We start from the raw sequence: 14385 nt of genomic DNA, 5'->3' as shown, positions 1-14385 counted from the left end.
TGGGCACAGGCGGGCACTGACAGCAGCCCAGATGTCAAGATCAGAAGTAAGGTATTCAATGCGCAGTCAGAAACTACGTTCTTGGATGCGTCGGAGAAGCACCATCTGTTTGTGCATGAGAAGCTAAAAAAGCAAAAAGTCTAGAAACCTCATCACTTATAGTCTGAGACTGAGTGCGGCAGGCAGGTTCTGGGTGGCTGAAGCTGGCAGTCCTCGCTGGTACAGTAGGAGCAGTGGCAACGTCTTCACTGAATGAGCAGAGCATGAAAGTTCTGAGTTAGATTTGTTGACTTGGGTGCCTTTCAGCTTTACAGCCCCAGAGGAAACTGTAGAGGAGTATGTGTGACTCGATGATAAAGCATGCAGAAGGGATGATTGAGTGAAAGTGTCATGACGGAAGCTCATCCAGGGAAAAGCTGGGGCTCATGAAACATTCCTTATCTGTCCCTGCTGTGGAGGTTTGTGGTTTCAGTTCCCTTGAGAAAACCCCCAGGCATGAGAGCCGCACAGCACAGTATTGACAATTAGCTGCGGCCTTAATCCTGTTAGCCGCTCGCCGGACAACGGGCTGTTATGCAGAGAGCGAAGCTCTAATTGGGCCACCAAGCATTCTTCTGGGATCATTTAAAGCCCGTTGATATGTTAATTGAAAAGTGAAATAAGAAAGGATTCACTTTTTTTTTTTGGAGGGGAGGGTGGACTTTTACGAGCTCCTGTTGCTCAATAATGGACTCCAAAGCCTCTAATCGAGCAATTACTCGGGGATTAAATGTTTTTCATTTTCTTAGAAGAGCTCCAGTAACGGGTGGTAACTACAGGCTGGCAGTGCCATCTTGCCTTCTCCTCCAGTGCCCCATGGCAGAGCCCGGGCATTCGCTTGGCGTTCCGGCTCTTGCTCCAGTCCCTGCGTGCCCGGGCTCGGGATAATCCACGTACCGGTGTCCGTGAAGCTGAACTATTACAGGAAGACGCGTCCCGTGTATACTTCGTTTCTGCCGAGGCTGTAGACCAGTGCCTTTCAGCGTGTCTGGAAGTGAAAGTTCAGGAATATTTCCCACTGTCAGATCTGGAGGTGTGCAAGGCTGGGCTGCCTTTACGTCCCCTTGCTTGTACGAGCCCTTCTGCCAGACACCTCTAACATAGACCTCTCACACCTGAAGAAGGCTCCACGGCCGAAATGTTGTGTTTTCTTTCTTCTTTCTTCTTATTTTCAGCATGGAATAAACCTTATTTGTTCCTTTGCAGCCTACGCATACCGACCCAGCTACCCACCTGGACTATCTTTAACATAGTTGTGTGACGTAAGTTGTGTTAAGGCTGTGTGGGTGCTGCTGGTTCTAAGGTCTTTGAAGAAATAAGTGCCAAAGGACACTATGTAGGCTTATTGACGCCCAGAAAGGCTTTCGAATTTCCACAGAGCTGGCAGAAAGCCCCCTGCCCTGTTTGTCTGAGTGTAGATGGAGCAGAGGGAAGACTGGGAGAGTCTGACAGGAGCTGCTCTGCTTTTTCCAGTGGTAATACAGGAGACGGAGAGGGCTGAGCCTCTTCAGTTAACTAGTGGTGTCGTTATATAACCTCAGGAACAGTGATTATAAAAAAAATGAACGTATGACACTACAGCACGGAGCACCTAGCCCCTTTCGAGAGTAGCAGCGTGGAAAAGAATATTAACGAAAGCGAAACCTATCGACGCCAAATCCACTTCCTCCTCCCATAGTTTGTTTTGCTGGACATTTAAGTCGGCGCAAAGCTCTGGCAGCTTCTGTTCACACATAAGCCTCTTATGTTCCAGCTGACGAAATGCTCAGAGGCCCTAAGTTCAGATTCTGGGGGAAGAGGTGTATTGGCTGTGTGCAGTGGGAACTGTTATCGCCATTCGCAGCAGCCAGAGCACCTGGCAGTGAATTTGTGATACACATGGGAATAATTAGGTGAGGTGAAGATGGGTTGTAGATGTGGGTCCAGTCACAAAAGTATATTCTTTCCAAGAAAACTGAACTAATCAGAGTTCAGGTGTGAACTTGTCTCATCAAACTGGGTCATTTTTTTTCTCTTGTCGTGGTGAATCTTGTTGCACTAGAGGGTTCCATGGTGCAGAAACTGGGGCTACGTGCTGTGTGGGTGCAGCGAGTTCAGGCCCGAGAACGGCAGGAAGCCGTGGAGAAGCAGGTTTTGCAGTATTGTTTGCACTGAGAAGCCAACAATAGTCTCTTGAGAGGATCTCTGAAACAACCCACACAGCTTTGGTGTGCAAGAGTGGCATTTTAAAACCCGATCGATAAAAAAGATCAAGTCAGATATCAGCTGCAAACGTATAGAATCAGTGCAGAGCCAGGTAGGTCTTAAACGTGAGTCTTTCTGACGGCTGTCTGATCAATATTATAATGGCAGCTTTAAGCAGTCTGCAAAGACAACACATTTGCTCCACAGTAATAGCTCTTCGCCAGGAGTGGGCTCTTCCATGTCTACTGTAGCAGAGAAAGGAGAGGGGGCTAGTTCTGTTCCATCTTCTGGCATGCAGCAGTCAGAAATGGAGGCATGACATGCATGAGAATTATTTACACCATTGTACTGTGGGGGAGGCCTGGTATTTTCGCCTTGTGTGCAGACATTCCAAAGATTTATATTGTTGGAACCTAAGGCTCATAAGAGATATGAAGTCACAGATGGAATAATGCTCTCTTTGTATCTGTAGACCAGTAGGTTTATAAACCCTGGCTGTATATTGAATTAGGCTGTGCAGCGATCACTCTGACATGACAGCGTGCTCCCCAGCTTTCACCATGAAGCGCTGTGGTGACAATGGCGTGATTGCAAGCAGGAGACGAGACGTTAGTCTGCTAAAATGGCACCAGTGGAACAAAAAAGTTCTTTTACGACAGCAGTGATCGTGTAATTCGTTAGCTATTGGGCATTGCCTGAGATCACAGCCTCTGCATGAACGGGTTTTGGGCTTCCAACTTCCAGGCAGTGGCAAGTTCTGTTTTTCTCTGGCTGCGGTCGTGGCTGGCGAGCAGGTGTGAGACCGAACCGCTCGTTCCCGACCCGGCTGAAGCAGGTGCTGCTGTGGGGATAAGAGAGGAGAGAGCCCTCCGGACAACTGCTCCTCAATTCCCTCCTGGCTACGGGAGCACAACGGGCTGCACAATCAGCTTCCTCGGCTTACCGTCCATCCCATTAGGAAGCCGAGCGGTGGCTGAAGGCGGACAGCTGCACGCCTCCTGCGCGGCTCGCCATAGCAACAGCGCCTTACACACCGGCCCCTGTCCCTGTGGTTACTGCTCCTGCAGCCACGGTGCGCTTGTAGCAAAACTCCTGACTGCAGTGGCGGGGTCACCTGCTAAGCAGATTGGGCCAAGAATACATCAAAAGTAGTTCCTATCTTAATTGTAGGCTTAAATCATTGGTTACAGATTTAGATTTTTTGTGGCTTGTGCGGAATAAAACAGAAAAGTGAGTGTCTATCTTTGTCTCCTCTGTAGCTGTGTGATGTAATGAGCCTCACTTTCCAGTTTCGAGCAGCGCAACAAGCCTGCTCTGTTCTTTTAGCAAGGAGAGATCAGTTAGGTATCTCATTGATGAGCAGAAAACCTCCCCCCACACACACCACTGTTTTGTGCTGATATCGCACTAGAGCTGCCGTTGAAATAGTTTCAATAGCCACAGGTGAGGCCCTCAGTTGTGCCTAAGCACTGCTGAAATAGGTTGATCGCTTTGCTGTCTCAGAACAGAAGTCTGATTCTGACTCGAGGAGGTCCAGGGTTCAGGTGATTAAGTTGTGACAGTTTTGTTGTTCAGTCAGGAGATGTGCTGTAGCTCCAGTCAGTATTTTAAACCCAGGCTGTCTGCAAGGCAGGACTGGGGGAGTAGGTCAAGCTCGAGAGACACTTTAAAAGCACAGTGGTGAGATGCAAATTGCAGCTGTGTGCCTCAGAAATGCAACCCAGCACACACTGCAGTATTAGTGACTGTAGCTGTATGCACAATGTGTGCAGACATTGACCTGCAGGTGAATATTTTGCATAAACAACACTGCAAAGTGTGTCCGCTCATGAATACATTCCCTGTTGGGTGATCGACCACAAAGACAGAGCTGTTCAAGGCTGCTGACAATCCCCCAACGATCCTCCATGTTAATTTAATTAAAATGAGAAAAATGGTGGAGCTTTATTCATCGTCACGATTGTCTCCTTCCCCCTGCCTTGGCGCAGACCTGCAATTGTCAGTTTAATTTTGGAGTAATCTGGCAGGGCTGGTTTTAATGAGCCTCTGATGTCTGGGCGCACAATTTGGATTTGGGTCAGGAGAGCAGGGAAGAGAGCTCGTTGGGGGAAAGGAGCACAATCTTCACGCTTGTTTCTGCCCTTGGCCGGCCGTCCACGAGCAGACACAGCTCAGAAGGACATGCCGGGGGGGCTGTGAGAGTGACAGGAGAGACCAGGATGCCTTTTGTGAATGGGGGTGAAAGGAGGGGATCCAGTGAAGAAAGGGGAGTGGCTGAGGAGGAGGCGGGGCCTGGGTGATCGTGGGGGCGGGGCTTCTCAGCCTCCTGGAAGTTCTCAGGGTGTCGTTTCCCACGATGGCAGCCTGTGTGCGCGTGTTGGATTGTACGTTTTTCCTGGAGCTTCAGGCGGTGGGGATGGAATCGTGGTAAGGGGCAGAGGAGGGGGAACTGACCCCTTCTTCAGTTATTGGGGTTCGAACACTTCCTGTCCGGTCTCTCTTCAGTCTTCAGAGGGCACTTTCTTTCTCACCTGAGCGACACATCCTTCCTTTTCCACGGCTACGCCGGAGGTCGGAGAGCACCTCCTAGAGAGAGCCGAGCTGCTGTGATGTGGCACGGAATAGAAACGGCTTCCTGATTAAAGGTCTGACTGCTTTTTCAGCCAAACTGTCAGGTAGAGTGCAGCCTGCCCTCGTAGGATTTGTACTGTAACATGAGCCGGTGTGCATCTGATCTGTGTGATCTAATGTGAGGCCTGTCCATCCATTTTCCATCCGCTTCCCCTGATTCAGGCTCATGGGGCACCGGCGCCTATCCCAGCAAGCAAATCACTGGGTGCGAAAGTCTGTTTGTGTGTTTCGATAAAAAGGATAGAAATGCTGTTAATTATTCTTTGAAGGAGAAAAAGTCCTGCCCTGGTCTTTCCTTAGGTCATTGAGCTGTAATCTTCACCAGGAATATTTTTAGGGGAAGAAAACACTGCATTTAATGAGTTGTGCTTTCTTTTAAACAATGCCATGTTAAACTGGCTGCAGAGCAAAGAGAAAGGGGAAAGAAAACATATGCAAGCCATTAATGATTAATTTGGAGAGCTGTAGCTGAGTTTTGGCTGTGATAATGGCAGGGTAAACATATGGTAGGTAGTCTTGCATAGGCCCTGTGTTCCACGTGGTTCTTGGTGTTTGAGATGCATTGTGCTGGCACCTAGTGGTAGGTTATCCTAACAGCTCAGAAGCTGTCTGAGCAAGCAGACCGCTTTATTAGTATATCTGGGGAAGGCAAAAAAAAGTTCATGCCCTTTTGTATTGCATCAGATGATTGGAATTGAAATCTTAAGGTAATCTGCGTTATGCAGGCCTCTTTGTTTTCATGATACTCGAGTAGGGAGTGCAGACTTGCTTGGGGAGGCAGTGAGGCTCTTTGCATTTCTAACCACATGAAATGCAAACCACACCACTTAAAGGACCTGGCAGACAACCTGAGCACCGTCTGCAAAAGCATTGTTGGTGAGCAGCAGACTGCCTCCCTCTGCCTCCCTCCCGCCAGTAGCAGTACTGCAAGCAGCACAGCCCCCATGAACAGCTGAGCTCACACTCACAATGCAGTGCGGCGGAGCCCGGGTTCTGTCGGACCCCTGCGGTCTCTGGGTTTTCTTCCTGCCACGTTCTTGAGTTCACGGGCTCATGTGTCTCAGCTGTTACCGGTTTTTGTTTTTACTGTGATTTCACCTCTTTTTTTTAAACACTTGAATGGGGAGGGTGTTATTACCATCAGCCCTGTGCAAATTGTCAAGCCCTCGTTCGGGTGTGTGAGCATGAAACGGCACCCCCCTGAGCTGAAGCAGAAAGACGGGCTCTGCGCGTGTGCGAGGCACTGTCACCCCAGCCTGGGTCTGCTCAGCATAAACAAGACGCTTCCTAGGTGCTGTTTATTCAGCAATAAGGGAGCACATTCCTAAGTAGCAAGCTGAGGAGTTCTGTGTGCTGAAGTGAAGTGGCTGGAAGTCATGTACTTGAACTGAGGTATTTGTGAAACCAAGGCCTGAGCTCAGGAGGCCTGAATAAGCAAGCAGGCCAGTTTCAGGAGCAAATAGTAGCAGTGTCTAAGGGCCCAGCTAGAGTAAACACCGGCAGACTCAGGGGTTCCTCAGGGTCAGGCTGGAGACATCTTGATATACAAGCATGGATGACCCAACATTTTCCTCATCTGACTGTAGTTGTGCTTCCTGGCGGCTTCCTGATTTCCTGTCGACCAAACCAATGTGGAAAACCAATGCAGTAACCCTGTCTGTGGATGGTACTGTACTTGAGTTTCAATCAAAATTGAAGAACTTGGGAGTGATATTTGATCCAGGCTTGACGTTGGATACAGATGTGCAACATATAGTCAAAACATCGTTCTTCCACCAGACTATGTCCTATGTTGCCACTAACTGTTGCTGTAAATCTTGTCAACACTTTTGTTTTTTTTTCTCGTATTGACTACTGTAACGCCCGACTCGCTGCTGGGTTATCTATATCCACACTGAACAAACGACCGCATGAATCCTGACCAGGTCTAGTGCAAGTGATCCCATTACTCCTGTCCTGAATTCCTTGCACTGGCTTCCTGTCAGGTTTTGTGTCGACTTCAAATCTCTATGCTCACCGACAAGGCCTTCCGTGGTTTGGCACCTCAGTACCAGTCTGAGTTATTATTGTCCTACTCCCCGCCTCACGACCTTCATGTGCCTTACTCTGGTCTCCCGTCTGTCCCCCGAGCCCGTCCACACTCTGTGTTTGACGGGGCCGTCTGCTGCTGCTGCTCCCCAGAGCTCTAGAACTCAGTCCCTAAAGGTGTCGGAGAGAGACCCCTTCCCTGAGCTCCTTCAAATCTAGACCCAAACCTTTCTTACAAGGGCTTTTATTGAACTGGTTCTGTGTGCTCCTTGGCTTTCCCACTGTGTTCCATATCCCCTTCTACTGTCTCCTCTCGATGTGTTTTTTGTTCTTTTTTTTTTGTTGTTCTGTTAAGTGCTTTGAGAAGCCCCTTTTAAAGGCACTATATAAAATGAAGTTTATTATGATCTTGGTGTAACGGATACACAAATGAATTTTCACAATGCTTTTTGCTGATATGTAGGTGTTGAGGACTTGAATTGGATTTGTTAAGGGTATAAAACTGGAGCTGTCCGCTCATAATGCCTGGTGTTTTCATCCTGAAGATAGCACACAGAGTTGGACTCATCATAAGCTGTTGTGTATTTCCGTAAAAAAACAGTGGAAACAGCTTTGGTTAAGGGGCATGCTGGTGGCTAGAGATGTGTGTTTCTGCGCGAAAGACCTCTTCCGAATCGCATTGAAACTGCTCTCTTTTTACCTTCCGAGGTGAATTTGGGGCTGACGCACTCGAGAAGATCGCGTTCAAGATCGTGAAATCCCACCCTAGGCTGAGAGAACCCCGCAGGGGCGCGTGTCCGAAAGAGGGGGTCATGGGAAACTGCCCACAGGCCCTCCAGAAAACACCAAAGTCCTGCCACATCTGTCTAAACATTCACCCGCCTGCGTCTCTCCCGCAGGGGGGTCTGGAAAGATGAGTAACGTGAAGAGGATGCCGGGGAGGGGGGTTGTCAGGGAGTTAGCTATACATTTGCCTTTTTTTTTTCTCCTGCTGGCGTGTTGATGTATGCGTGAACTGGAGACGACGGGGGTGTGTGGGAGGTGTTGGGGGGTCCCCGTCTCCGTCTCCGTCTATGGGAGAGCCAGGAGGCTGCTGTGCGCCCGGCAGAGGGAGAGGCAGGAACGGTGATGTCAGGGCCGGGGAAACGCAGGGGAAACGGGAGGAGGAGACTCTCGAGCTGCGCGAGCCTCATTTCCTGGCAGCTCCGCCACTCTCCCAGATGTTCCTCTCCTCCCCGTGGGGCAGCAATGAAGACGGGATTTGATGAAAAGTGAAGCTGAGGTTTCAGGAACTTTCTAATCCGAGGAGCTCTGGCGGGAAGCTGCAAGGATGTACAGTAGATATGGAGGTACACATCTGCCTGTCATCTGCTATTTCTGCTTGGTTTAATGTATGGAGGACTAGGATGCCACAACAATCAAGGATGTGGACCTACACTCTGAGAAGCGCTTAGCAGAACATCTCTTTGTTCGGCTCTGATTTCTCGTTTTCTCGCATGTCGGTTTAAATGTTTGTTTCGGTGTCAGAGCAGCTGGTTTGGTTGTGAAATCTTTTATCTTTACTAGAACGGCGTGGACTTTAAAAAGCTTATCTGAAAGCGCAAGATCGTATCCCGTGTTTAAAGATTTCAGGCTGTGTTTGTGTTCGGTGATTCTGTTCAAGATCCTGTGTGTTTGCTGCCACAGCCTGTGGCCTCTGTTCCTCCATTTGGTATCGTCTGGAAATACTTTGAATAATTATCCTCCGACTGCTTTCTCCTTCTGCGAGTGTTAGAGAAGAAGGGTGTGCTGAATGTGAGATGGAAGTTAGGTCCTGGGCTCTCGAAATCACACGTAGAAGTACTGAACCCGTTTGCCCTCGTCCCCTGTCCGATCCCGTGAGACTTGAATCAGCTGGATCCAAGACTCTGAGGCTGTTTGAGTTCTCCTGACACAAGACACTCCTTCATCCCAGAGATCGGGTTCCTTAGTTCCTCCAGTCCCTCTTTCTTCAAACCAGTCAGCCAGCTCCAGCCCTTTTCTGTGCTGGAGTGTGCTGTGAAATTGTGAATCACTTACAATTCACGTGAAAGATATTCGGCTTGTGGTCAGTGTGTTTTGTCGCATTGTTGGCTGTATGTGGGAGTACATGGTTTATGTTTTATGTATGTGGCGTTTCCAGTTCTCTCTCTTTTGGGGTTTGACTCGCTTCTAGTGAGGAGAAACAAAGCCCTCTTTGTGAGAGGCTGGGTTGCGGATTTGAATCTCATCTTCTAAGAAGCTGAGCAATTGCAAATGGATTCCTAATCCAGCTCAGAATACAGAAGGGCTGTGAGGCACATTTCTCCTTCTTGTAATCTGTCAGCAGGGATGAGGCAATGAAATCTCTCATTTCACCTTTTCCTGACACGCCCTCCCCCCTCCTCTCAGTCTGGATATCTGTGGCTGGAGATCAGCCCCTTTCTTCTGTAGGAGGGCAGGCCAGAGGTATCAAGAACACATTGACACTGATGTGCTGCATTCTGGGGCTAAGTTATCAACAATATTTTCAGCTCTTTTGTTTATGAATCAACTGCTAATGGTACAAAACCAAAAGAAGATTGCCAGGACATCCTGGGGCTCTTAGAAGCATTCTGATTTTAGTTTTTGTTTGTTGAACCTTATGCTGCTCAGGAGTATAAACCTGAAAAATTGTGCATGGTTCTGACCCACAGAAAATAACCCAGAAGGGCTTGTGAAAGGTCCCAAGGCCACTCCTTCGCACGTCTCTGCTGCACGGCACTTGTAACTGAGCTGCTTTTTCAAGGGGAGCGGAGGCCAGACTGCCTGGCCTCTCCGTGCTTGACAGAGGCCTTGAAGCCTTCAGCTTTTCAGGGCTTGGCCAGACACCAAATCAGTTATGTCATTAGATATTTCACTTGAACCAAAGAAGATATACTGCCTCCCGGGCGCTCACAGTCTCAGGCAGCTCTCTGCCTCGGCAAGAGTTGAGAAACCATTTCTGGTTAATTGTGCGTGTTTTAATTCTAAATTTCTGTGCACCCCTGCTGTCCTGCGCTGGGATCAGGTCCAGGGAGGACTGGGATGGATGCTTCTTATTTCGTTGAGGTGCCTCCATTGCTCTAGCTCAGTAGCTCTCAGTCCTGGTGCTGGAGGACTGCTCTGTCAGCTGGGCCCTTAGTGAGTGCTGATTGATATAACTGATCCGGTGGCTACTTTAGACTTGTCTTCTGCACTTGGTTCTTGGTTCCAAAAAATACATTGTTTCCAAGAACTTCAATGAGCAGACCTTTATGCAGTAGGTGATAGGTGATGAATTGATGATGAACAGACACAGGTGGGCACGACAGCTGCCACAGTGAGCCAGCATTTTTCCTTCTGCTTAAGTCCTGCTGGTTATAGTTCAGCTGGCACACCTGGATGGGGCAGCCCTGAAACACACTGGCATTGCTACAAATCACAAACTGCATCCAGCTTCTTAAGAGCTGAAAGCACATTTTAAAAGGGCCTCAAACAGAAAAATGAAATACACGAGCCTGTGACTAAGAACGGAGCTGGCTTGTAATCAGGCAGGCACAGGGGTTACCCAGAAGCAGGACCGAGAGCCACTCTACTGCGGTATTTTTTACACCAAGGCCTGCGTGTTGAGAGAAAAGCCTAAACGAGAAAATGGATCAGTTATTGGTGTCATTTCGCACTGGCAGTTAGATCAGAGGACAGGACCGAGAACCACTGAGCTAACTCACCGGGCTTCCCTCTCGGGCTCTTGGTGCGAGAGTCTCCTCGGGCGGAGGGGGGGGGTCGGGGGCAGGAAAGGGAATGGGCTTGGCCCGCGCTCAGAGAATAGGGGGAAGGCGCAGCCCCTCCCGGGACTGGCCCACAGGAAACGGAAGGCTTGTGCAGAGAGGAACAAGGAGGAGTATGGAAGATGGGCTTAGGGCTTCATCTGCAGGTTGCCGTCATATAACCCCTCGCTCCCCTTTTCACCCTGCCAGAGGACGGTGCAGTATGCCCACTCCTCCAGGCTTTGGAGCTGATTCTAATTGGTCCGTCTGCAGTCACATTCTGACGTCTTCCAATCTGATCCACTCCAGCAAGGAATGCTCTGTCGGTTGGTCTGGTTTGTCTTCCCTGACTAGGGACGTCTCTCCCGCAGGAGAGGAAAGTGATGGTTGCCTTTCTGACTCAACACAGCACATCGGTATCGGTGCTTCATTCCAGCTGGAAGTCTGCACCAGAGTACAAAGTGTGACACTCATGATTTGCCTCTTGCAACTTTCTCTCTGTCCCTTGCCATTACTGTGCTCGCAGCTCTGGGCTTACCAAGTAGGAACCAGCCTTGAGCCTGAGCTCTGTGCAGTGAAAAGGAGCACGTGTAATATTTGCTGAAGGTGTAACATCTGTTTTTGTTCCTCTTTCTTCAACAATGTTATCGACGAAGTTGGAGTCCTGCTGGTAACGAAAAGCCAGTGTGTGAGCAAAACTGAATCTGAATGGGTGATATGAACTTGGTTGAATATCCAGCATGACAATTGGAAAAATGTCATCTGTAATCTGCCAACCCTATAAAGAGTCTGAATTGCATCAGAGCATTTCTGTAACTGCAGTCAGAGAAACAGCTTGTAAGATACACCTGCATGGTGTTGTGGCGTTGTATCCTGTATCCAGTCTGCTTTCTTGATGAACACCTCTGCTGTCTGCGAACAGTGAAGAGCTGCCTGACTTTGTTGGCTCTGCGCTCCTTCCTGGTTGTTTACCGAGACCAGCCTCTGCAGCTGTGCTCGGTTAAGACACATCTGTAGCCCATCCATTTCTTTTGTGTGTGTGTTTTGAGGTACTCCAGTGCACCCAGCCTGGCTGAGAAGGCGCAGGTTTCTTGTCTCGCTGGTGCTGAAGACATGTCTTGCCACAGGCTAAGCAATTTTCAAAATGATACGCTACAGTATGCAAAGGCCCCGGCCTCGATAATGAAACCTGTGAAAGCAACGAAATGTCGCTGAGGTTACAAATACAGTGATCCCAGTCTTTTAACTAGAATGTCGGAAAATGCACGCAGCAATATATTCATTCTTCTCGTACTTCCAACAGCTGTAGCCGTAATGGGTCCGTGCTGTTGTGAAGATGCCTTGTGACGCTGCGTATTTCAATGGGACGGGCAGTGAGAGTGGCACTGGTGTCCACTGGCACTCTGTGTTTTCTAGTCTCTCCCCAGGCCGCCTGGCGTGTCTGACAGCATCGTCACACGACACCCCCAGCCCCCTCCCCCCGAATTCTCCCCTGCCAGCGCTCGGAAGGAACGTGGAAAAGCAGCTCCTCAGTACCAGGCCCCGACTATCCCCGCAATGCCTGGAATGTGCGAGAGAATGCCTGAAGGACAGAGCAGCCCTTCGCCGCGGGCAGGTTTTTGTTCCCCGCCCGTGTTAGCCGGGGGGGGACTGAAAGCCCCGCGAGCAGCGTGGCTCGGCCCGGAGAGGACGAGAAGCCCTGTGCCGCCTCCGAACCGCGGCGCGCGCACACTCTGGGAGGGCGGTGGAAACTCAGGAAAGAGCTTAGCGTGTGACACAGGGTGTGCCATCCTCTTTCATTCGGCTTTGTGGAAAACACTGGGATTGTTCTGGAAAAGCAACGGGGCAGCCGCCGAGCCAGGGGAGGGGGGGGGGGGGCTCGACAACGTGACGTGTTGTTTCCGCGCGGGACACTTCGGAGTGCTGGCTGGGGGTGAATGGCATGGAAGGGGACAGAAACCTCCAGGATTTGTTTCCCAGTTCCCAGCAGCAGCACAGATCACAGAGGTGAATCCGTGGTGCTGGTCTTTCCAGAACACGGTAGGGTTATCAGACCTGTCGGAGACGAACTACCCAGAGCGTGGCGTTTTCTGAGCTGGCGGAGTGAACCAGGTCTGTTCTCTGGCTGCCCGTCGGCTTGAAATTTAATACATACTGCAATTTAGATGTAAAAAATGATGGCAGTGAAGGTTTTCGGAGTCATGGAGTTCAACTGCACTTGCCACTGGCTGCGGTGCTTCTGTAGCTGACTGGCTGCTTTGGAAAGAGGGTACAGCACAAACGCACTTCTGTCTTTCAAAGTGTGGATGGGTTTTGTAAAACCTGTAGGCACCTATAATCTGTGATTAGAAGACGTTTCCAGGGAGGAAGCGGAATTTAATTGTGTCGTGAAGTCCAGGTGGTTTTCTACTCTTCACTTTTTTTTTTTAAAGAAAAATGCCGTTTTAAAAAATAGCGTTGGGAATCTTGCGGGATTTCCAGGTTTCCATACAGTAATCAAAGGGAGTTATTCTAGTCTTCCTTACCGCTTCCAGTCAGTTCGGAAAAAACCTGCGATTGTCTAAACCCCGTGTCCTGGAAGCGATCCGGCAGTGGCTGCCGTGTTAAGTAAATATTTGTGAGTTAATGAGCTGTATTGTGTATTTGCCTTGCTTGTGCTCTGAACAGTGGATTCTGCAGTGACTCCAAGGAACTGCAGCCAAATAAATGCTTTGCAACTCGGCTCGTCATTTCAAAGGGCTGATCATCCTTTTTCTCTGATGGCTCCCTTAAAAAGAGAAGAAAGAGGAAGTGTCTGAAGCCCCCAGCAGTGCGTAATCTCTTGGTGCAGAGAGTTGTTTGCCCAGCTATCTTCACTCTGGGCTTGCAGGCCCTGCCTGCTGTAGGGACTGAATCTGTTTGTATTGCTGTGCTGTAGTCCGTTCCATTGCTCCAGTCACTTCCAGCACATCCAGAACAGGGTCCCTTCAGTTCTTAATCTGACATGGGGAGAGCAAGATCATTCTTGTTCTGTAATCCTACACAAAGAACAGGCAGCCCATCGATGCATAACCCTATAACAGAAGTGTATTTCTTGAAGTAACGTACAACGTGGTGAGCAGGTGGATACACAGCTTGTGTAAAGTTAACGATTGAGCAAGTTCCCTTTTCCAGCTCGTCGTGGCTGGAATTGTGAAAGGAGGTTGTCCGCAGCGGGCGGCGGGTGCCCTCGGCTCGCCTCTGGCGGATCTCGGACTCACGTGCCCACCCCACTTCTCCCTGGTGGCTGAATCACCCGGCCCTACTCCTGGGTGCGTCAGCTGTGCCCTGCGGTGACCCCAGAGCGAGCCGCCTTGGGGCGCCGTCCCTCTCCCGGCCACCTGCAGAGGGCGCCCTGTGCGGGGGCAGGGCCCAGCTGTTCTGCAGGGGGTGTGAGGTGGGGGAGGTCCCTCTCTGTCAAGACCCAGAACCTCACAGGGCCCAGTCGCCTTTGAACCCTTCCCCTGCTGCGCTGCTGTTTCCTGCACTGCTGCTGGCCGGGCCCTGGGGTTCCACCGGAACCGCGGGTCGCCCCGAGCACAGCCGAGTGCTGAGGCGTTTAAAGTGGAGATGATTTTTCTCCCACCAGTCGGTCAGTTTGTGCAGCTCCCCACTGCCCTGCAGCGCTGAATTACAAACCCCCTCACAATGTGATGATGAAGGCAAGAGTAAAATAAACCCCCCGTGAGGAACTCCTTCACTTCCGAGCTAGCACTGTGCG

General features: G+C 50.0%; 1 protein-coding gene across 4 annotated transcripts in view; it reads left to right on the top strand.

The window, feature by feature from the left end:
* Positions 1 to 14385, top strand: part of ripor1 (RHO family interacting cell polarization regulator 1) — a 76034-nt gene that overhangs the window by 33310 nt on the left and 28339 nt on the right. For 2 of the 4 annotated variants that reach the window (XM_088938923.1, XM_088938926.1), the window contains exon 1: positions 8124 to 8231. The exons of the other annotated variants lie outside the window; for them this stretch is intronic. In XM_088938923.1, coding sequence (XP_088795049.1) covers positions 8213 to 8231 — 19 coding nt within the window. In that variant the 5' untranslated portion in view covers positions 8124 to 8212. Of the gene's footprint in view, positions 1 to 8123; positions 8232 to 14385 lie in introns of those variants that run through there. 4 annotated transcript variants of the gene reach the window in all.

Source organism: Atractosteus spatula, chromosome 21 (genome assembly GCF_055471065.1).
Source record: "Atractosteus spatula isolate fAtrSpa1 chromosome 21, fAtrSpa1.hap1, whole genome shotgun sequence".
NCBI classification, from domain to species: domain Eukaryota; kingdom Metazoa; phylum Chordata; class Actinopteri; order Semionotiformes; family Lepisosteidae; genus Atractosteus; species Atractosteus spatula.
This window is presented reverse-complemented; position numbering and strand designations above follow the sequence as displayed.